Genomic DNA, 24,554 nt, shown 5'->3' with positions numbered 1-24,554 from the left:
ATAAAAGCCATATATGAATGACCCAACACTAATATCCTCAATGGGGAAAAACTGAGAGCTTTCCCCCTAAGGTCAGGAACAAGACAGGGATGTCCACTCTCGCCACTGTTACTCAACACGGTATTGGAAGTCTTAGCCTCAGCAATCAGACAACACAAAGGAATAAAAGGCATCCAGATCGGCCAGGAGGAGGTCAGACTTTCACTCTTCCCAGATGACATGATATATGGAAAACTCAAAAAATTCCACCAAAAAACTGCTAGAACTGATCCATGAATTCAGCAAAGTCGCAGGATATAAAATCAATGTACAGAAATCGGTTGCATTTCTATACACGAATAATGTAGCAACAGAAAGAGAAATCAAGGAATCGATCCCATTTACAATTGCACCGAAAACTGTAAAATACCTAAGAATAAACCTAACCAAAGAGGTGAAAAATCTATACACTGAAAACTACAGAAAGCTTATGAAAGAAATTGAAGAAGACACACAAAAAAAATGGAAAAAGATTCCATGCTTCTGGATAGGAAGAACAAATATTGTTGCAATGTCGATACTACCCAAAGCGATCTACATATTCAATGCAATCCCTATCAAAATAACACCAGAATTCTTCACAGAGCTAGAACAAATAATCCTAAAATTGGTGTGGAACCGGAAAAGACCCCAAGTAGCCAAAGCAATCTTGAAAAGGAAAACCAAATCAGGAGTCATCACAATCCCAGACTTCAAGTTGAATTACAAAGCTGTCATCATCAAGACAGTATGGTAGTGGCACAAGAACAGACACTCAGATCAATGGATCAACAGGATAGAGAACGCAGAAATGGACCCACAGATGTATGGCCAACTAATCTTTGACAAAGCAGGGAAGAATATCCAGTGGAATAAAGAGAGTCTCTTCAGCAAGTGGTGCTGGGAAAAACTAGACAGCAATATGCAGAAAAATTAACCTGGACCACTTTCTTATACCATACACACAAATAAACTCAAAATGGATGAGAGACCTAAATGTAAGACAAGAAGCCATCAGAATCCTTGAAGAGAAAGCAGGTAAAAACCTCTTTGACCTTGGCTGCAGCAAATTCTTACTCAACACGTCTCCGGAGGCAAGGGAAACAAAAGCAAAAATGAACTATTGGGACCTCATCAAATAAAAAGCTTCCGCACAGCGAGGGAAACAATCAGCAAAACTAAAAGGCAACCGATGGAATGGGAGAAGATATTTGCAAATGACATATCAGATAAAGGGTTAGTATCCAAAATCTATAAAGAACTTATCAAACTCAACACCCCCCAAAAAAATAACCCAGTGAAGAAATGGGCAAAAGACATGAATAGACACTTTTCCAAAGAAGACATCCAGATCGCCAACTGACACATGAAAAAATGCTCCACATCACTCATCATCAGGGAAATACAAATCAAAACCACAATAAGATACCACCTCACACCTGTCAGGATGGCTAACATTAACAACTCAGGCAACAACAGATGTTGGCGAGGATGCGGAGAAAGAGGGATGCTGTTGCATTGCTGGTGGGAATGAAAACTGGCGCAGCCACTTTGGAAAACAGTATGAGGGGTCCTCAAAAAATTAAAACTAGATCTGCCCTATGCAATTGCACTACTAGGTATTTATCCAAAGGATACAGGTGTGCTGTTTTGAAGGCACACATGCACCCCCATGTTTATAGCAGCACTATCGACAATAGCCAAAGTATAGAAAGAGCCCAAATGCCCATCGATGGATGAATGGATAAAGAAGATGTGATATATATATATATATATATATATATATACACACACACACACACACACACACACACACACACACACAATAGAGTATTACTCAGCAATCAAAAAGAATGAAATCTTGCCATTTGCAACTACGGAGATGGAACTGGAGGGTATTATGTTAAGTGAAATTAGTGAGAAAAAGACAAATATATGACTTCATTCATATGTTAAGTGAAATTAGTGAGAAAAAGACAAATATATGACTTCATTCATATGAGGGCTTTAAGATACAAAACAGATAAATATAAAGGAAGGGAGGCAAAAATAATATACAAACAGGGAGGGGGAAAAACATAACAGACTCTTAAATATGGAGAACAAACAGAGGGTTGCTGGGAGGGGTTGTGGGAGGGGGGATGGGCTAAATGGGTAAGGGGAACTAAGGAATCTACTCCTGAAATCATTGTTGCATTATATGCTAACTTGGACATAAATTTAAAAAATAAAATTTTAAAAAACATGAAAAAAAAGAAATGAAGAACAATGGAAAACATGAATATTTAAATCTAAATAAACATTGACTAGGGGCGCCTGGGTGGCTCAGTCGGTTGAGCATCCGACTTCGGCTCAGGTCATGATCTCGTGTTCATGGGTTCGAGCCCTGCATCAGGCTCTGTGCTGACAGCTCAGAGCCTGGAGCCTGCTTCAGATTCTGTGTCTCCCTCTCTCTCTGCTCCTCCCCCCGCTCGTGCTCTGTCTCTCTCTGTCTCTCAAAAATAAAATAAAACATTAAAAAAAATTTTAAATAAAAAACATTGGCTATATAAAATTTTAAAAATAATAAAAATAAAGCAGCTTTAGGGGCACCTGGCTGGCTCAGTGGGTAGAGCATGTGATTGGGGTCACAAGTTTGAGCCCTGTCTTGGGCGTAGGGATATCTTAAAAAGAAAAAATAGGGGTGCCTCGGTGGCTCAGTTGGTTAAGTGCCCGACTCTTGATTTTGGGTCAGATCATTATCTCAGTTTGTGGGATCGAGCCCCACATCGGGCTATGCACTGACAGCGTGGAGCCAGCTTGAGATTCTCTCTCTCCCTCTCTCTCTCTGCCCCTCCCCTGCTTGTGCTCTTGCTGTCTCTCAAAAGAAATAAACATTTTTTAAAAAGAAAGCAGCTTCAATCCAAAATAATCAATATGCCATTTTGGTATATTTTGGGGTGGCTTACCCTGGGTCCCTTAGGAACAACATGGTGGTTGCCAGAGGGGAGGTAGGTGGGGCGTGGGTTCCATAGATGAAGGGGATTAAGAGGTACAAACTTCCAGTTATAAAATACTTCAGGATTTCATAGGGATAAAAGTACAGCATGGGACATATGGTCATTAGTGTTTTGATAACGTTGCACGGCGACAGGCGGTAGCCACACTTATCGCAGCGAGCATGTCGAAACGTGTAGAATTGCGGAACCACAATGTTGTACACCTGAAAACAACGCCACATTGTCAACTCTACTTCGAAAGAAAACCACAGCTGCAGCGGGAGAGGGCTTCTGTCTCATGGGGCTCTGTTGGGGCGCAGGGGTGTCCCTTTTCTCCTCGGCCAGGACTGGAGGCCAAGATCAGCTCTTGAGGGTGACCGTCATGGCTGCAACGTGTCGGGTAGCCTTGTTTTCCTCCGTGAGACTTGTTGTAGTTGTGAGGCCCTATTTGGGTGTTACTAGGCTAGGGCCTTCAGGGGCAGCACGGGGCTCAGGGTTTGGGGCTTTCCTTAGACACCACCAGGCTCTTGTGCGCTGATCCGGGGCTACGTTGCCCCAAAAGTGGCTGGGCCTCCCCCCCCCCCCCAGCCTGCTGCACAGGCGAGGACGCGCGCCCACACAACATGTAGTCACCTGCCACAGAGAGGCCAGTGAATGAGGGGGACCTCTCCGTCCCAGGCGTCCTACTGCTTTGGCCCGCCGAGTAGATGTTACCTGGAAGAGGGGTGTCCAGAAATGGTGACGCCTATTGTGGAAGGGGCATCTGAGGCCACCTAACCGAGGAGGAAACACACCATTTTTCCTTGCCTGGATTAACTTGGGGGCCAGTCTGGCAGCTCCAGCTATCTGCCCACACCTGTGCCTCCTGGGCAGGGTCTGGGGCAGGAATGCAGGGCCCAGGGCAGTGAGCAAGACCCGGGAGTGGGTTCTGGGGGAGAAGGAACACTGCAGGTCTGACAGTGCACTGGCAGCAAGCACAACGCCTGCTTTTTAAAAAAATTTTTTAATGTTTATTTATTTTTGAGAGAGAGAGAGAGCGCGCATGAGGGAGAGAGGGGCAGGGAGAAGAGAGAGACACAGATTCCAAAGCAGGCTCCAGGCTCTGAGCTGTCAGCACACAGCCCGACGCGGGGCTGGAACTCACAAATGGCGAGATCATGACCTGAGCCGAAGTCGGACGCTCAACCGACTTCGCCCCCCAGGCGCCCCCACAAAGTGTGCTTCCAAGCAGTTAGCTGCATCCAGTGGGACAGCTCTGGGCCCACACGATTGTGGGCCGTGCCATGCTGCCTGGGCACAAATCTCTGGCACGTTTTCTACATCGAAGTACCTACTTCATCAGTTGACAAAATAGTGTGTTAGAAAGTTTTAAAAAGTTCTAAAAGTATTTTCTTCAGTAAGACAAGTTCTGAGAGCATTTTATTTTGTTCTAAAAGCAATAAACTACTCTCTGTGGGGAAAAGGGGGGAAAAAAGCGACCGCAGGAGGCCCAGGTACTTGGACTTTATGCTGGACCCTACCTATCAGACTCAGCCTCACTAAACATACATCTGTTGCTCGTCTGTTGCGTTCTATGTGTGGATTATTCCCTAACTCCAGTGTCAAAATATCCAGCCTTAGGCCAACTCACCTTAGGAGGGAAAGCCTCTTCTATTGCTGCTATCAGCCCCTGAACATTGGCCTCAGTCTGAACCACTTCCTGGTCATTCTTAGCAGGGTCTGGAAGAAATTCTGGTTATCTCTTTACTCTGTAGGGAATGGCGGCCTTACCAGGAGGCTATCTGGCTTGTCTGTTAATTACAGTATAATCATGGGTAGGAAGAACACCCCTTAGCAGCTAATCACGGTCCCTGTGAGTGAGGTTGTGAATGGCCACTAAGATTTCCAATATTTTTTAAGATGTGGGAAATGCCTGGGGCTCCTGGGTGGCTCATTCGGTTAAGCGTCTACCTCTTGGTTTCCACTCAGGTCATGATCTCGCAGTTCGTGAGTCTGAGCCCCTTGTCAGGCGCTGACAGCACGGAGCCTGCTTGGGATTCCCTCTCTTCCTCTCTCTCTGCCCCTCCCCTGCTTGTGTGCTCTCTCTCTCTTTCAAAATAAACAAATACAAACTTTTTAAAAATGTAGGAAATGCTTGTGATGAAATGTCAGAATATCAGATACAATGTGGAATACAGTAGTACTTGGAAAAGAAATTATAGGAAAACAACCTGAAAAATAACATTTTCATTATTACCCTTGGATATTTGGCAGGGTTATAGTTGAGGTTAATATGCTTTTCTATTTTTCATTCTTTATTTTGAGAGAGAGACCGAGCAGGGAAAGGGCAGAGAGATGGGGAGACACAGAGAGAATCCCAACCAGGTTCCATATACTGTCAGCGCCGAGCCTGACATGGGGCTCAATCCCACAAACCCCGAGATCATGACCTGAGCCAAAAGCAAAAGCCTGATGCTCAACCGACCGAGCCACCAGGCGCGCCGAGTTTAATAAGTTTTATTTTTGGTGTCTTCATACTTTCCATATAAATCACAATAATGTGTTACCTTTTTTAAATATTTTATTTTTATTTAATTATTTTTTAAATGTCTATTTATTTATTTTGAGAGAGAGAGCATGAGCGGAGAAGGGGCAGAGGGACAGGGAGACAGAGAATCTTAAGCAAGCTCCACTCTCAGCGCAAGCCTCACATAGTACTCAATCTCACCAACCATGAGATCAAGACCTGAGCCAAAATCAAGAGTCAGTCGTTCAACCAACTGGGCCACCCAGGCACCCCTAAAGATTTATTATTTATGTATCTATTTTTTTAATTTACATCCAAGTTAGTCAGCATATAGTGCAACAATGATTTCAGGAGTAGATTCCTTTGTGCCCCTTACCCATTTAGCCCATCCCCCCTCCCACACCCCCTCCAGTAACCCTCTGTTTGTTCTCCATATTTAAGAGTCTCTTACGTTTTGTCCCCCTCCCTGTTTTTATATTATTTTTGCCTCCCTTCCCTTATGTTCATCTATTTTGTATCTTAAATTCCTCATGAGTGAAGTCATGATATTTGTCCTGGGCTGACTAATTTCGCTTAGCATAATGCCCTCTAGTTCCATCCACGTAGTGGCAAATGGCAAGATTTCATTCTTTTTTGATTGCTAAGTAATACTCCATTGTAAATATATATACCACATCTTCTTTATCCATTCATACATCGATGGACATTTGGCTCTTTCCATACCTAGTGATTTTGAGTAAACTCTACGCCCAACATGGGGCCCAAACTTAACACCCCTGAGATCAAGAGTCCAAGACCTACCAACTGAACCAGCCGAGCGCCCAATACGTGTCACTTTTGTTATTGAGGAAGAAGCATTTATTTGGGGAAGGCCAGGAAGACCTTCTACCCACGCTTCAAGAGTCATCTTAAAATCTACCTCCTCCGACTGTTTCCATATTTGTACTGAAGTAAATTCTGCCTTCTTTGCACTTCCATATATTGCTTTATTACTTACCTGTGACATTTGCCTTGTTCTAGATTATATGTGATTTTAACTCATGTATTTTCTTTCTCTCCATGACTTGCTTATATCTTTGGTGCTTGTTTTTAGTACATAGACACATTTATACAATTAAATGCCATGAGGTACATGCACGAACGTGTGCACACACACACAATAGAGAGGGAAATAGGGAGGGAAGAGGAGGGAGAGAAGGAAGGAAGGAGGAGGGAGAAAAGACAGGGAGGGAAGGAGGGAGTGGGAAGAGGGAGGAGAAAGTAGGGAAGATGGAGGGAGGTGAGGGATGGATAGGGAACAGAGTGGGAGGAGGGTGAGAAGGAGGTAGGAGGGAAGAGGATGGCAGGGAAGAAGGCAGAGAGGTAGAAAGGGAAGGAGGAATCTAGGGAGGGAAGAACAGGTGAAGGGAGGAAGGAAGAGAGAGGGAGGGAGGGAAGGAGAGGGAAGGAAACTGTTTTTCCATACTTCATTCCGACTTCTTAAGAATTCTGTGAGTTGACCATCACTAGTTTAGTAAACAGTGGTAATAATAGGAAGAGTTGCCCTATTTCCAGTTGGGGAAACGGAGGCACAGAGACAGGAAGGCTTGCCAGTGTCATGAGGTGAGACTATACCATGAAAGCAGAAGAACACGGCTGTGCCCGGAAACCAGACACGTGTGCCCCACCCAACTCCAGAGCCTGCTCGCTTTCCTCAGCCCCCTGTTCTCTCCTATGACATTTATGAAGGCGGAAGGGGGGGTTAGGGGCGCGGTCGCCACTCTAGCTGATGAAAGGTCCACACATCACCGTAATGCCACTACACACGCAGACGTTTACATTCCAATTCCAGGGGACGCCTCATGCACCTTGTGGACCGATGTGGCCTCCAGGCAGGGACTCTGGCTCTCCACCTTGATCCCCTAGCCCAGTAACTGCAGTGAGCCGAACCCAGGGCCATCTGGGACTCCCCTCCAAGAACCTCGTCCTAAAACACTGTTTTCATGAGTCTCGCTTGCCCCAAACTTACAGGGTTCCATGCTCCCAGATGCACATATCCCAACACCTCCCTTGAATTCGACCCCAACGTAATATTTAAACTTGATTTCCCTGCTGGATATGGAGTTCTCTGCAGGCTCTTCTCTAGCTCCCTCTCGAGGTCACGCTCCACAGCCACCCTGGCTGTGTCCGGGTTTCCTGAGATCAGCTTTCTACTTCTTCCCTCCTGGGGTTGCTCGTAATACCCTCTCCTATTGTCTTTGTTTGTACGGACGTTTGTTTATTTAGAGAGCACGCACGCACGAGTCGGGTAGGGGCAGAGAGCCGGAGACAGAGAATCCCGAGCAGGAGCCACGCTGGGCCGGAGCCCCATATGGGGCTTGATCTCACATCCACGACATCATGACCTGAGCCGGTACCAAGAGTCCGTCGCTTAACCGACTGAGCCACCCAGGCGCCCCTCTCCTCCCCCCTTTAACTGCAGTTCTGCGCCCAGCCTGCTTAGCATTTACCAAACTTTGGCTCACGCTGAGACGTGAGGGAAGCCCCACTACTCCCCGAAAGCCAACTCCGCTTCTACCAGGGGCTGTCAGGAACAGTCTTCAGAGGTTTGGACCCTTGCCCACTTCCACCAAGCTGCATAGCCTTGGGAAGGTCACCCAACCTCTCCAAGCCTCCGTCGCCTTGCTTCAGTAAGAAACAGTGATGCCTCGCGCCACTCTCCTCCCCTCCCCGCGGACAGCTGCAAGGTTCGTCAGCCAGGCCCCGGTGCGCAGCCAGCACTCACGTCAGGTCACCAGCACGAGCAAGCACGGCCACGTTCACTCCACAGGCTCGCACATGCGCCCAGGGGCAGGGGTTATGCTCCGTGTCCGGCACCTTCGATCACAGCCAGGGCCCAAGCACAGCCTGAGCCCCCTCAGCCCTGACCCCTTACCTCCAGCATCAGCTCCGGTCGTCTGAGCCCGTCCTGTGGGCCTGACTTCTATTACCTTGTACACTTCTCAGCTCAGGAGAGGGGGTACCATCGTGATCCCCATCGTACAGATGCGGCACGGGGGGCACGGGGGTGTCAGCTGATTCACCCGGGCCACGGAGCAACTTAGTGGGGGTGGGGCTCCATCATTTTCAGCTTCTTCCTCTCATGTGGGCCGATCCCTCCGCTCAGACTGGGAGAAGCCAGGGCACAAAGGCTGAGTCTGCGCTGGAGGCGCTGCCCACACTACCTGCCACGGGGCCCTGTAAGCACGGCAGGCCACGAGGTTTGGTGACTGGAGCCCAGGTAGGTACACACAGACATGCAGCGGGGCGCCTGGCTGGCTCAGTTGGGGGAGTGTGACTCTTGCTCTCAGGGCCATGGGCTCGAGCCCCACGTTGGGTGGAGAGATGACTGAAAAAAAGAGTTAAAAAAACAAAGACCCCAAATGACAGGTAGCCCTGGAGACCTGACGGTCACAAGAAAACTTTCTGTCCTCGTTGTCAACTGCCGGAGAACAACCAGCACCTGTCTTCTCTCACGGACCCTTGCGAATAAAGAAACACAAAATTGGCTGAAATCAGAAATGTGAGACAGTGTGGTGTGGCCACTGGAAATATTTTATTTTTGTCACCTCAATTACTCCCGCAGCACCCTGGTGAGGTGGTGGCTATTGCTGTCCTCGTTATACGGATGAGGACACCTGAGGAAACTGAGACTCAGCAACTCAACAGGTTAGCCAGCTAGCCAGGGCGAGCAAGCCGCGACGCACATCCCGGCAGGCTGCCTCCAGAGCGCCCACGGCCATAAACCCGGCACATCGAACCCCAGTCGTGGCTATTTTTGCTTAGGACGAGGCTCCATTCGGTTGTTAAGGTTTGCAAAGTGTGAAGTTACTGAAGAAGATACTACCACAACTGATGCCAAGGTAGGGCAATAGTTGTCTCGGGACACGGGAGGGACTGGGATGGAGCCAGCGGGAAGGCTCCATGGGGACGGGAGACACGAAAGAACGCGTCCCCTCAGCGGTCACGGAGAATCGCAGCTAGTCCAGCACAAACAGAATGAAAGCCCTCGTAGGTCGCTCACGCAATAACTAATCTCAAGTCGAAACTGGGCATAGGGTGTCCAGCCGAGGCGGGGGAGGTGCCTGCGGCATTCAACAAGGGCCTCCCTGAGGAGGAAACATCTGGTTAAAGTCGTCAGGAGGACGCAGTCACCTTGCATCCCTTACCACCTCTTTGAAAACGAATTGGTCCGCAAACCTCTTTTAGTTAGTTTCTTACCCATCCTCCAGGGGCATGAGGCAGGGGCACTTATCCCTGAGACTCAGTGGGTGAGGTGACTAGGGCCCATGATGCATTTAGGAACCCACAGAAATGATGGAGTGTCTGAATTCAAATGGGGGTGAGGAGAATGGCCGTGGGGTAAACGAGGGATAAATCGAGCACGTTGTCGAGCATAAGGCCCACTGTGGGAAGCTGTTTTCAATCTTTAGGATATTAACGAGTCTTGGAACATCAATAAAACAGTTCTGGCGGGGAAAACCACAGAGCCCGCAATCTGCTCTGCTCCCTTTTATTTGACAAGAAATAAGCATGCATACCATTAAGTGGAGTACAATATTTGCTTACAGGTTTCCTCTGTTGATGTAAAAGTGACATACAAAGAATGCACAAATCTCAAACTTACATTTGTTGAGTTTTGACAAACTATATAAAACTATGTAGCGTCACTCTTTATCACGGATTCCTTGCTATACCCCAAATCTCTTGTCCCTTGTCTCTTTTCTGTACTCACCTGGAGAAACCAAAACCCTACATAAATTCAACTCTCCAACCAATAAAAATGTATCCCTGCCGTAAGAAAAATAAATAAATAAATAAATAAGGAAAAGAAAAAGAAAAACAACCAACAAGAAACGAAATTTATTTAGGGGTGCCTGGGTGGCTCGGTGGGTTAAGCATCTGGCTTTGGCTCACTTCATGATCTCTGGGTTCATGAGGTCCAGCCCCCCATCAGGCTCTCTGCCTTCAGCACAGAGCCCCCTTGAGATCCTCTGTCCCTCCCGCCCCGCTTGTGCTCTCTCTCAAAATAAATAAACTTAAAAACAAAAGAAGTAAACTTCATTTATTCCCTCAGCAAGGGCTCAGGAAGATCTTTCTAGAAAAACCGAGAGGCTGAGGGAAGGGAGAAATGGCGGCGGGAAATTACCCGCGTGCAAAAGGTCCCAACCCTTGAGGGACATGCATGCTTGTATAGAGAAATCTATAGCCAGAGGCATAGCTGCTGTGTAGGAATGTTTCAGGATACGCAGATACAATGAGACTAAGAAACAAATATTTGAAAAAGAAAAATTGCAAGAAAAAAAAAAAAAAGCAGGAGCTTTGTGCACTTTAAGCAGCCTCGAATGCACTGTGCAGGCACCGAGATGTAGCTTCATCACTAAAATTCTGGAGGCACCGTACTTTCCCAAGGGGCACGTGTGGTTTTATTTGCATAGTGCATCTGAGCACCAGGCACGATCAGCAACCCCAAGCCCCAGCTCCTGTTCCCGGGTACCCGGGAGTTTGGCGGGCTCTAACTTCAGCATCTCGCTGAAAAAACTCAGAGTGTGCCACCTCAGAGCTGATCGCATTCGTTTGATGACTATTCCCTGCTTTGTACCGGCTGCTAGGTCCAGAGGTTGGGGGGTGGGGGTGGGGCTGGCCCAAGAGAGATTGTCCCAACATTTCTGCCAGGTCTCCAGACCTAGGGTGAGGTCTGTCTCTCGCCCTACGGAAATGGGCAAACACAATGCAGCACAGCCCCTTGCTCGGGAGTGGGGGAGACATGCCGCCGGTTTGGGGGACACGAGCTAAGTTACAACCGAAGCCGCCAGCTCTGGTTACCCATAGTCCCCTCCGATGCCTTAGAGCAAGTGCTCCCCACCCCAGCCCTCTTGGCAGGAGCACCCGCCCACTTGGTGCCCAAGCCCAGCCGCATGCGCACCTCGGCGAGCCCAACCCCCACTAAAGGGTGGTATATATAAAGCGCCTAGCCGGACGCTGGGTAGCTGAACTCGACGGCACGGCAGCGTAGCCGGAGCTCAGTGGCAGGCCACCGCTTCATGTGTGACCTAGGGATCCAGCAGGTCCCGACGCAGAGTCTACACAGGACGGCAGAGGGATACTATGGATCCTTTCAACCAATTCAAGCGCGAAGTCACGGGCTTCCCCAGCCTGGGAGTCGACGAGGACCGGGAAGAGCTGCGTGGTCTGTGCCCGTCGGGACAAGCGTCTTCGCCACGTCCCAGAAATGAAGGGTCCCTGGGCGAGGGGAGCGGTCTGGCCACCCCTCAGATGCCTCCCCTGGTCTCCTCCCCACAGCCCGGGCTCTGATGCTGATATCTGTCTCTGGATTTCTTCCTTTGCAGAAACCAAGCAAGTGGGGATGTCGCTTACCAGAGACCAAGCGGCTGAGGAAGCAGGGGCCGAGTTCGCACCTCAGCAGCAGGCGGCAGGCATACAAATCAAGAAGGAAGGAGACAGCCATGGGGACGACAACCATGGTGACGGTGACGGCGAGGAGGGGGCCGGCGATGTGCGCGCTGGATATCCGTGGCCCGCGGGTCGCAAAACCCGCGATGTGAAGCCTGAGGAGCCGAAGCCTGAGGAGCCGAAGCCGGAGGAGCCGAAGCCGGAGGAGCCAAGGCCGGAGGGGCGGTTGCCCCCGGCCGCGGCTCCGGCTCCGGGTCCCGCTCGGGGAGGGAGGTGGCCGGTGGGTCGCCTCATCAAGTTCACCCCCCAGCAGATGCGCCAGCTGGAGAGCTTGTTCCAGACCACCCACTATCCCAGCACCACCACGCGGTAAGTGGGCCGCTGCGCTGGGTGCGGGTGCCCGGGTTTGGGGGGAGTGGCTGGGGTTGGCGGGGACGGCGCGGGGGGGGGGGGTGAGGGGGGGGGGAAGGGACGCGGACTAGGGCGTTGGGGGGACCGCGGCGGAGACTGGCGGGGGGGGGGCGACGGCGGGAACGGGACGGCGGGGAGGGGGGCGGGTGGCGCGGAGGCTTGTCACGTGTCTCTCCTCGTGGCTGAAGTAAAACCTACCGGGCCCTCGAGGCTGCGGGTCCCGCGCCTCCCTTGGTTTAGGCGGGAGCTGAGGGCTCTGCGGGTGGGGACCAAGGGGGACGTTCGGGTGGAGGGGAACATCTGGAGCCCGGAAACTGTCCGCTGCGGCTAATAGAAGAAAGTCCTAGAAAATCCTACTAGAAGCGGGGGGGGGGGGGGGGGGGGGGGGAGGGGCGAGGGCGAGAAGTCTGAGACGCGGGAGCAAACGGGCTAGTAGGATCCCGCCTTTGCTTAAAATGGTGATAAATCTGCTCGTTGTGGATTATTTCTGCCCCGGTGTTTAGTGTTATTTTTAAATTATTTACGTATTTGAGGTAATCCCAACTCACTAAAGTAATCCCAATTTATGTATTTTAAATACACCCAACGTGGGGCTGGAACTCATGACCCTTGACGTCGAGAGTCCCAGGCTCCTCCAACCGAACCCGCCAGTCGGCCCTGCCCTGATGTTGATATTTTTAAATAGTGCACCGGAAAACGGTCTCGAGTAGTGAATGTTCTGCATTCCCTTAAACTTTGCTAGAGGTCTTTAAAAATCAATTAAAATTTAAAAAAGAAGAAAAGGGGCGCGGCTGGCACAGTCCGTAGAGCATATGAATTTTGATCTCGAGTCGTGAGTTCAAGCCCCATTTTGGACCCGTAGCCTACTTAAGAAAACCGTAAATCGGGCGCCCGGGTGGCTCAGTGGTTGAGCGTCCCACTTCATCAGGTCGAGAGATCTCTCAGCGTTCTGGGATTCCAGCCCCACCTCTGACTTTGCCTGAAATGCTTTGGATTCTGTCTCCCTCCCTGTTCACCCCTTCCACGCTTGCGCGTGGCGCTGCCTCTACTATAAATAAACATTTAAAAAAAAAAGAAAAGAAAACATAATAAAATTGAAAAAAAAAATTAAAATTAAATCGTGCCGAAGGAAAAACTGCCCTCCAAGGAAGCCTCAAGCTACCCCTTACAGAATCATGGGGGCGGGGGTGGGGGGGAGAGTGTGTGTGTGTGTGTGTGTGTTGTGTGTGTGTGCGTGTGTGTGTGTGTTGGGGGGTGGATGGTGGATGGCAGGGGGGAAGTTAGTGATAGAAAAACGTAACAAAGCACGACCAAGGAATAAACAGCAGTTTGTGCCATCCTTTAGCCTCTAGTGGGAATGTACTCTTAACTGGGTTCATTACTGATAGATAAAGAGAGATGGGGGAGGGGACGGGATGGGAGGGGAAGGGAGAGACAGAGAGAGAGAGAGAGAGAGAGAGAGAGAGAGAACGCATGTTGTTTTAGGGCTCTAATTTATCATTTTTTATTTTTATTAAAAAATTTTTTTAACGTTTATTTATTTTTGAGACAGAGCATGAACGGGGGAGGGTCAGAGAGAGAGGGAGACACAGAATCTGAAACAGGCTCCGGGCTCTGAGCTGTCAGCATAGAGCCGGACATGGGGCTGGAACTCAGGGACCGCGAGATCATGACCTGAGCCAAAGTCGGACACTCAACCAACTGAGCCACCCAGGCGCCCCTTAGGGCTCTAATTTAACCCATAAATTGGGTAAGAGCAATGACTGAAAGTCCATACAGATAGTTCCTCAGTCAGATTCTTTTTCATTTTGGTGTTGATAACACTAAAAGAAACTGAATTAGAATGTCACGTGTTCTTGGGGACTGTGCCTCCTTTACCCACCAAGACTTGGCTTCCCTTAAATTCTTTGTCAACTGAACCTCACTGTAAATCCTGAAATGGCGTGACTTTTCCTAGTGCAGAAACTGGTTCATAAAATGTCACTGACATCTCCCCGAAAACAATTTTTCAAAAGGTGAATGAAAAATGCTGTATTTTAACTCACCACCAACTCCATATACTGATCTTTGCGATTTTTCTCCCCTCAGCCAGGAACTTTCGAGATTCATGAATGTGCCTGTAGCCAGACTGCAGGTCAGTAAACCCGAAAAAAACAATTTCGCTGGGAGCCATTTTAAACCTGTTTCAGGATTTGGGGCACCTTGGTCATAGACTTTCTCACGTTTCTGTGTTTTTGTTGCCTTTTTTAGATTTGGGAAATAAGTGTTGAACTTTTGGGTCTTGCGGAGGGGAAGGTGGGATACATAAAGCCCAGGTTTTGGAAATTGCCCATTACCAGAGGGAACATGATTTCCTAAAGGAATGAAAAAATTGGTAGAGTATAGTATCCCTTGCATACACATATATATACACCTTTGTCTAAGCTACACCTTACCGTATGTACTTTCTTAGGTCACTAAATTAGACTTATAATACACATATTTTTATAAGTATATGTCACATGTATAGTATACTTATTTTTATGTGCAATATATATTTACGTGCTAATATAACTATATATGTATTTTATATATATTATAAATACAAAAACATCTGTGTAATGGAGTAAATATAAATTATATAAGATATATATTTAATTCATAGAATAATGCTTATATTTATCTAAAGTAGAAATACACTTAATATATAAATGTACATATAAAAAATATGTAGTATATTGCACGTATATTCCTTTTTTAAGTTTATTTATTTTGAGAGAGAGAGAGAGAGTCTGTGCGAGCAGGAGAGGGGCAGAGAGAGAATCCCAAGCAGGTGCTGAGCTGTTAGCACAGAGCCTGACATGGGGACTTAATTTCCCGAACCCTGAGATAATGACCTGAGCAGAAATCAAGAGCTGGACGCTTAACCAACTGAGCCACCCAGGCGCCCTATGTGGTGGTTTTCCTTTTGAATATGATCTTTTGCTCTAGGATCCGGACTAAAGCAATTTTATTTTTTAAGTATACAATTCGTTTGATTTATTTTTTAAATTTTATTTAAAAATTTCAAAAATGTTTTTGATTTTCACTGCTTAATTGCTTTTCGTTTTGTTTTGTTTTGTGTTTTGTTTGTTTTTTTAACATCTATGATTTGTTACTCTAGGATTTGGAGTAAGGCAGTTTTATTTTTTAATTAAAAAATTATTTTATTTCAACATTTTTAAATTCAATCAATTCCAATTTGGAGCTATTGCTTTTAAGTGTTTGGTAAAGGGGTGTGGAGAGTGGCAGGCCTCCACTTTAATTTTCCAGAATTCTTTGATCTGTCAGCCTGAAAACATAAAGAGTAGATTGTGCATTATGGTAGACGTGGGAGGGGGGAGTCGCAACCTTTGAAATCTGTCCAAGACAAAATAAACCCAAACAACAATTTCAAACAAGGTTGCATCAGCTCAACAAAGGGGGAAGCCAGTCTAACGAGGTGGAGGGTAAGGGGAGAATTATTTGGGGATATCACTCACGTTCAAATTTGTGAGAGTACCAAACGCATTAGCGAATGGTCCTTCGAGGAATGTCTAACACCTGAGATTTTGGTCTTCTTTTTCTGTTTTTAAGTGTACTTATTTATTTTGAGAGAGGGAGAGACAGGGGGCACAAGAGCAGGAAGGGGCTCCCAGCTTGCCGCTGTCAGCGTGGAGCCCTCTTGGGATCCTCTGTCTCCCTCTCTGTCTGCCTCTCCGGCCTCGCCTGCTCGCGCTCTCTCTCAAAAATAAAAAAACATTAAGAAAATTGAATCTCTTGACTGCCATACATGCCACGTGGCAGTGTCAGTGTTAAGTCTAGTCGTTATGTCACATTATCTTCCTGGTACGTGTTTATCTCAAAAGTGGCAATTTTTACCTTGTGACCGACTCTAGGCCCTTCCTCCACCCACCCTTCTAGCACTCACAGATCCGATGTTGCTCCATGAGTTTGTTGAGCTTTTTTTTAGATTCCACATATAACTGAGAACATAAAGCGATTGTGTGAAGAACATTTTAATGGGTGTCCCCTCGACTATTTTGCGAATACAGTTAAGAGTTGTTTTGATAACCCACCTCAGTTAGGCTGCTTTGCACTTGTGTAGACTTGGCCTCTGGTAAACTTGGATCCCCCAAAAGGAGCTCCCAGCACTGGTTTCTTTAGACTTTTCATATTCAAGCAGCAGAAAGACCAAGTAACTACGAAGCTGGGAGAGGGAAAATGAGGCAACAGAGAGAGTAGAGGCCCTTAGTCTCAAGTAATCTTTGCCAACTGGGAATGTCTACAAATATTAAATACAAAGGATTTCCGTTAATACGATGTGGAAAGGACAGTGGAGTCCAAAGGACAGGTGTTTTGTTTTGTTTTGTTTTGTGTACTGTTCATAGCTGGCAGATAGGCGGGAGGAGCCATTTTGTGACTCCTCTCCCACACGCTTAGCTGTCTCCCTAAAGTGTCAGTTTCGCCTTGTCGCCTTAGGAAAACCATATGATTTCACTTATGTGTGGAATCTTAACCGAACAGATAAAACAGAAGCAGACTGTAATACAGAGGAGAAACTGGAGGTTGCGGGGTAGGGGGAGAGGGACGGGCAAAACAAGTGAAGTGGATTAGGAGGCGCCAAGTTCCAGTCATGTAGTAAATCGGTCCCGGGGATGAAAAGTACAGCAGAAGGAATATAGTCAAAATACAGCAATGACTTTGTATGGTGATGATGGTGATTACACTGATCGTGGTGGGCATTTTGTAAGGTAGAGGAATGACGAATCACTGTGCCGTCCACCTGAAACTACTATAATATTGTATTGTCAGCTATGCTTCGACTCAAAAAAGAAAGGAGGAGGGATGGGATGGGGCTCTCCTGGTTGAGGAGAGGGGCTTAGGGGGCCCTGCCCTGCTGGGCAGCAGCGGCTCCTGTCCAGGGTCCTGGAACTGTAGCCAGAGCAGAGGGCGCTGACCGGGTGCTGAGCCCAGGGAAGTCTGGAGGGTGGGGCAGGGTGGAGGGTGCAGAGTGGACAACGGTGCTGTGCCTCTTTGCCCCCGAACTGTTGGCTGGGCAGAGATTTCGAGAACTTGAGTAAATGTGGCCCTAGTCAGGCTAAACCTTCGTTGCCCCCGAAGTGTAAAACGTCCAGGTGCTGTCCGGTGCTTCAGCTTAACTTGTGTCCCAGCAAGACAAGCCACAGGCTCCTGGGCCCTCCAAGCCCAAGCCTCGCTCACAGTACCATCCTTTCAACTATGAAGAGGTTTCAGAAAACGAATGACCCTTTAGTCATCCTTCAAAGAAACCTTTGGTTTCAAAATCCCACACGTGCCTATGGATTATTTACTGCACATTGAAGACGGGCTTTGCAAACTGGGGGTTGTCGCCGCAGCAGGACTTTATGCTGAGCTTCCCCACAAGCAGGGTGACACTAGCCTAGTGATTAGGAGTCAGTGGCAGCTGGACAGCTGAGGGCCAGCTGTCAGGACACAGCCCAGCACGTGTAAGAGTAACAGCAGGGACGGAGTGCCATTCCTCAGCTACACCTGTTTGCCAGGGTGGGGAAAAATAATACGCAAGGTGGGAGGACAGAGTGAAAGCAATAAGCCAAGCCACAGCCTGGCACGTAGTGGGTGCCGTCTGAGGGTGAGCTGAAGGGAGACCCCTCGGTGGTAACTTTCCTAGGATAATTTAGCAACAAGGAAGTAGCTTCCCTGGTGCAGTTTAAAACCCTGAGGGTGTAGAGAGTAGCCTGCTGGGTTGTTTTTGTTTTGTTTTGTTTTGTTTTTCATGTATGACATTCAATGCTCCACATACTAAAACGATCCTTTTTTCTCTCTGATTGAAGGTTTGGTTTAAGAATAGGAGGGCCAAGTTGAGAAGACAGCGGAGGGCACTGAGGCACAGAAACATGCCCCCCATGGCCACGGTCCCCCCTTCCATCATAAACATGGGTCGACCCTACCGTGGCATCTTCATTCGTCAGCTGAATTTTGTGTGGATTTTTCAGGAGCCAATGATGCCGGGGCCACCTCGCCCGCCCATGCAACCCTTTCCTCCTATGTTCCTGTTTCCTCAACCTTGGTTCTGTCTAGCTTTCCCTCCCTATGGCTGCCCTCCACCCTTCCTTCCCTATGGCTACCTTCCACCTTTCCCTCCCTATGGCTGCCCTCCATTTTTCCTTCCCTCTGGCCACCTTCCATTTTCCCTTCCCTTTGGCTGCCCTCCACCTTTCCCTCGCTATGGCTGTCCTCCTATGGCCCATCCTGGTGCGGTACCACCCTTGGCTCTTCTTTAATCCTTTTCCCAAAGAATGGGATCTGTGACAGTTTTTTTCCGAGGTGTTTTTGAGCCAGATTCAAGTTTCTGTATCTGTCGCCATAACGAATAGTTCATTAAATGTGTGCTGAATGTATTAAAGAGAAGTCAAATTCACTGACCCTCTATTTTCGGGCACTTTTTACGTTTTCAATAAAGTTGTGAATTCTCTACAATTGTTTTTGCGTGTGGTGCGGGGTCAGTCAGTTGCATGGGCAATGCCATTCATAGGGAAAGGCGAGGACACCTGCTCTCACGCAGCACCGTCCCTGAGCCACCATCGGCAGGCCAGGCGCATCCCCGAAGGTGCCCACGTGCCCGGGGCAGGGTTACAGAGACCCACCCTCTCCTCCGCCACCCCGTCCTCCCGCCCCGCGCGCAAGCCCGACCCCGCAGAGGTGCAGGAGCGGGTGGCGTCAGCCCCTAAGGAGGGACCGGCGGGCTTCCGGGCGGGGCTGGGCCCCAGTCGCCCCGAGGAGCTGGGGCACAGCCGAGCACTGGCAGGGAAACTCGGAAGGGGCTACTCACAGCTCCCGGAGAAGCGGCAGCCGGGTGTGCATCTGGTGCTCTCCAAGTTGCGTCCGGCGCCTGCCCCGCGGGCGGACCAGACCGGGCCGCGCGGCCTTCCAGCGGGAGGGTCCGGCGCCTGCGGAGGCACCGCGAGGCGAGACCCCCTTCCAGGCCGGCGCTGGGCTCGCTCTCTCTCCCCTGTCCCCCACTCCCCAGGCGTGCAGGGCCCGGCATCGCTCGGCCCCCAGCTCGCAGCTGCCCGGCACCTTTCCGCGAAATCCTTCCTATGGCCCGCCGCCCTCGCGTGCGGTCATTTCAAGTCCGCAGCTGAGAAAGGACCTGGGTCTTTGTCCCCTCGGACTTGGGGTGGCGGAGGGGCTCCTGCGGAACCGAGACCGTGTACCTGGTGCCCGATCGGGTTGTTTACACTGGCACACACAGCCCTTCTCGTTGCCAGGACGACCCCGGCCCCGGGGACGAGTTTCGCCGGTGCACCCAAAGTGTCTCCCCCCGTCCCCCAGGTTTGGGTTGTGGCGCCGCAGCGGGGTCTGTGAGCCGGGGCGTCGCAGATCTCCCCGATCTGATATCGGGGGCCACCACCTCCCCCCCCCCCCCCTCCGCGGTGGCGATGGTTCCAGGCCGTGGCCTCTGGTTGGCGGAAGCGTAGGCTCCCATCGAGGCCGGTCCCCCGCCCCCCGCCCCTCCCCCAGCGCCGCGAAGCCGCAGGCTGTCTGCGTAGCCGCCGCCGTGACTCACCTTCTTCTTCCCTGCCGGGACCCGGGCGGCCTGGGTCTGTAGCCGTGGGCCCTCCACCCAGGCTCCGCAAGCCCATCCTACATCTCCCCGGGCAGGTGTGTTTGCAGGAGCAGTCTGGGCACCGTCGTCGTTTCTGACCCCAGGATCCTTGCGTGTAAATAGCAATTTTTTTCTTTAACAGTATGAAACGTTTTTACTACACATGACCTGTGGTCCAAATCAGTAATTACAATAGTCAGATCTTTGTATCATATATATTAAATGTACACAACAATAAAATCACCTCTTCCATGAAAATTTTGTCGGTTCACTTTACGTGTTATCAAACGCAAGGCTCACGTGAGACTGTAATAACACTTAACAGTCTGTTCACGTGCCAAGGGACAAGGCTAAACAGTAAATTAAAGTGTTAAAATATCTTATGCCAGGACAGTTTTCTTTTTGAATTTGATAAGCCGAGGACCATCAAGGACTATTTAGAACCTGAATAGAATCCAGTGGCTACGAAATTAAAAAGCAGGTTTGAGGAAAAACAGATAAGCATCCCCCCCCCCCAGTTTTTTGTTTAGTTTCAGATAGCAAGGCAATGGGAAACTTTTAACCATGACATTCATTTCACTTTTTAGAGCTTGAATAACCACCTCTTCAGCCCGCCTTGCTAAGGTTACTGCATAATCCCTGCATTCCTGTCAAGAAGGATTAGCCATCTTCTCAGGTGGGAGGATTCCAGACTCACTGGGCTACTGTCTAGATCTGCAGTCTCAATAGCAATTTTTCAATCCACTTCCAGGTATGTTCCTTGATGGAGATCAATGTATTCTTTTTATTATTCTTTTTTGCGTATTTTAACAGTGTCAGATGCCAGAGGAAAACTGGGTATTTTTAATTTAATTTAATTTCTTTAAAAAAAGTATTACTCTTAAAGTTTAGTTGATGTACAATCTTGTATTCGTCTCTGGTGCACAATGTAGTGATTCGATAATCAAACTGGCTGTTTGTAATTGTAATATCTGGCTTCATGGGTCCTCATCACTATCCTAAGGGATTTAACTACCATGAGGCCTTAGATGGAATGGTGCCTTGACACAGGTCACGTTTTCAGTGCTCATTCAAAGTCTTACTTGGCAGTATCTGCATTCATTTCAGTGTAAAAAACTTAAGGCCAAAAGTAGCATATGGTTTTAAGCTCTACCTGATCTTGAAATCTGGATATTAGACCTTATTTATCCACAGGGGGAAAAAATACCATCAAGCCTCCCACAATTCAAAATTTGAAACCAATTTCAGGAAGAACAAAAAATACAAAGGGATTAATGACCTACTTTTAGATTTTGACCCTTTATACCTTCAGGCTTTCTTTCTCAGTGTTCATTCTATTATTGCCCATTTCATCAGTATGTGCCCAGACAATAATCTAGATTTTCAGGAGAGTGGGATTGAATTGGGGGAGCATAGTACATACAAGAGGCCTATGAGCTTCAAACTGATGCCTTGTCCCACGTCTTCGGCCACTTGTGCCCTTTATCACAGTCTTTCCATAATGATTATTTTTCCCTTATATCTTTTTTAAAAGTCGTGGTAAAATTCAAATAACGAAAGTACCCACTTTAAAGTGTACGATTCAGTGGCATTTAGTGCATCCACAATGTTCCCTTTTTTTTTCAATGTTTATTTATTTTTGAGAGAGAGAGAGAGCACATGAGCAGGGGAGAGGTAGAGACAGAGAGAGGAGGACAGAGATGTAAAGCGGGCTCTGCATTGACAGTGGGGTTCGAACTCGAACCGTGAAATCATGACCTGAGCCCGGTCGGACACTCAACCGACTGAGCCACTCAGGCGCCCTAATTCACAATATTCTGCCACCATGACCACCATCTAGTTTCCAAGCTTATGCATCACCCCAAAATGAAACCCCTTATTCATTTGGCCATCATTCCCCCAATTCCTCCCTCCTCCAGCCCCTGGCAACTTCTAGTCTGCTTCCTGTCTCTATGAATTTGCCTCTTCTGGATATTTAATATTTATGGAATCATAAAATATGTGACCTTCTGTGTCTGACTTCTTTCACAGCGTAATGTTTTTGAGGTTCATCCAGTTTGTAGCAAGTATTAGTACTTCATTCCGGTTTTGAGTTGAATAACAGTCCATTATGTGAATATGCCACATTTTGTTTATCCATTCCTCAGTGGATGGAAATTTGGGTTATTTCCACCTTTTGGCTGTTGTAAATAGTGCTTCTATCTACATTCATGTACAATTATTTGTTTGAATACCCATTTTCGATTCTTTAACGTATATACATAGAATTGGAATTGCTGGGTCACAAGGCAATTCTATGTTTGAATTTTCGAGGAACTGTCAAATATAACAACTGTACCATTTTACATTCCCACTTGCCATGTGCGGGGGCTCCTGTTTCTTCACATCCTCACCAACACTTATTATATCCCATTTTTTAAATTATAGACATCCTAGTGGATGTGAGACGGTATCTCGTTGTGGCTTTGATTTACATTTCCCTAACGACGAATGATATCGAGCATCTTGTCATGCTTGTTGGCCATTTGTACATATTCTTGGGAAAAAAACATCTACTCATTTAATTTGGTGGTTTATTTTTTCACTGCTGAGTTGTAAGGATTCTTTATGTATCCTGGAAACTACTCATTTTTAAGGGTTTTTTTTCTTAAGTTTATTGATTTGAGAGAGAAAGAAGGGGAGGGACAGAGACAGAGAGGGAGAGAGAGAATCCCAAGCAGGCTCCGTACTGTCAGTGCAGAGACGAGGGGCCGGATCTCACAAACCGTGAGATCGTGACCTGAGCTGAAATCAAGAGTTGGACACTTAACGGACTGAGCCACCCAGGCGCCCCTGGAAACTATACTCTTATCAGATATATGACTTATAAATATTTTATCTCGTTGTGTTGGTTGTCTTTCCACTATCTTAATAGTGTCATTTGATGCACGAAGTTCTTAATTTTGATGAAATCCAATTATGTAATTTTTCTTTTGTTGCTATTATGCTTTGGTGTCATATTGAAGAATCCATTGCTGGGACACCTGAGTGGCTCAGTCAGTTAAACATCTGACTTCAGCTCAGGTCATGATCTTATGGTTCGTGGGTTTGAGCCATGCTTTGGGCTCTGTGCTGACAGCTCAGAACCTGGAGCCTACTTTGGGTTCTGTGTCTCCCACTTTTTCTGCCCTCCCATGCTCATGCTCTGTCTCTCTCTCTCAAAAATAAAGAAACATTAAAAAAAAAAAAAGAATCCATTGCCAAATCCAAGATCATGAGTTTTTCCGTTTTCTCCTGAAGAAAAGGAGTTTTATAGTTTTATAACTCCCTCTTCCTCTCTCTCTCCCTCTCTCTCTCCCTCCCCCCCATATATATCCCACTATATATATATATATATATATATATATATATATAGAGAGAGAGAGAGAGAGAGGGAGTTTTATATAACTATACATATGAGAGTTTTTAAATTTTAACTCATATTTAGGTATTTTGTCCATTTTCAGTTAGTTTTGGTATACGATATGAGGTATATTTCCAACTTAATTCTTTTGCATATAGCTATCTAGTTGTCCATCATTTCCTGAACAATTATTTCCCAGTTGAATTATCTTGGCACCTTTATCCAGAATCGATTGACCATTGGTGTATGGGTTTATTTATGGTTTCTGGTTCCTCAAGTCTATTCCATTGATCTGTATGACCATCCTTATGCCAGTACAATGCTGTTTTGATTACTGTAGCTTTGTAGTAAGTTTTGGAATTTAGACGTCAGGGTCCTACAACTTTTATTTTCTTTTTAAAGATTATTTTGGCTTATTATATTCCCTTATAATTCCATATGATTTTAGAATTCTTGTTCCTTGCATTTCTTGTTAAAAACCAGAAACTCTGAATATTAGAATGTGACAACTTTGGAAGACACATTTTCTCCCCTCTTCTAGGTTTGCTGTTCCTAATTGTTTGGGCTGCTGTGGTTGGCTTATTTAGTGACTTCCTAAGCTATTTTTGGCAATATCTGTGTTCGTTTTTTTAAATTTCAGTATTAAAAAATAAAAATAAATACAAAGAAAATAAGTAAAATTTCACTATATTTGACATGCAATATTATATTAGTTTCAGTTATACAACTTAGTGATTTGACAATTATATACAACATGAAATGCTCACCACAATAAGTGTAGATATCATCTGCCATCATACAAAATTATTATAATATGATGGACTATATTCCCTATGCAGTACTTTTCATCTCCATGACTCATTTATTTTATTTATTTATTTTTAAGTAAACTCGACCCCAGATGTGGGGCTCAAACCGATGACCTCAAGTTCAAAAGTCACATTCTTTACCAACTGAGCCAGCAAGGTGCCCCGACTCATTTATTTTATAACTGGAAATTTGTACTTCTTAATCCCCATTCACCTATTTTGCACATGTCCCCCCCCCCCACCCCCAGCCTTCTGGCAACCACCAGTTCGTTCTCTGTGTTTATGACTCTGTTTCTGATTTGTTGTTTTTTGAATTCCATATATAAGTAAAATCACATGGTATTTGTCTTTCCTCTGTCTGATGTATTTGACTTAACATAATATGTTCTGGGTCCATCTATGTTGTTGCAAA

The 24,554-nt window shown here is 47.1% G+C and overlaps 1 protein-coding gene and 1 non-coding gene across 2 annotated transcripts; both read left to right on the top strand.

Annotated features, from left to right (window-relative positions):
• Positions 1-3,282: 3,282 nt before the first annotated feature.
• LOC122235621 lies at positions 3,283-3,425 on the top strand. Its single transcript, XR_006213662.1, has one exon.
• An 8,107-nt stretch (positions 3,426-11,532) lies between these two features.
• LOC122235548 (rhox homeobox family member 2B-like) lies at positions 11,533-18,812 on the top strand. The gene is made up of 4 exons (XM_042975318.1): positions 11,533-11,710; positions 11,871-12,303; positions 14,434-14,479; positions 18,177-18,812. Exons 1-4 carry the CDS (start codon positions 11,629-11,631, stop codon positions 18,624-18,626), a joined length of 1,011 nt encoding a protein of 336 aa, XP_042831252.1. The 5' UTR covers positions 11,533-11,628; the 3' UTR covers positions 18,627-18,812.
• Positions 18,813-24,554: the final 5,742 nt, after the last annotated feature.

This window comes from Panthera tigris, chromosome X, assembly GCF_018350195.1.
Source record: "Panthera tigris isolate Pti1 chromosome X, P.tigris_Pti1_mat1.1, whole genome shotgun sequence".
In the NCBI taxonomy this organism is placed as follows: Eukaryota; Metazoa; Chordata; class Mammalia; order Carnivora; family Felidae; genus Panthera; species Panthera tigris.
The sequence above is the reverse complement of the archived record's forward strand: the minus strand, read 5'-3'. Positions and strand labels throughout refer to the sequence as shown.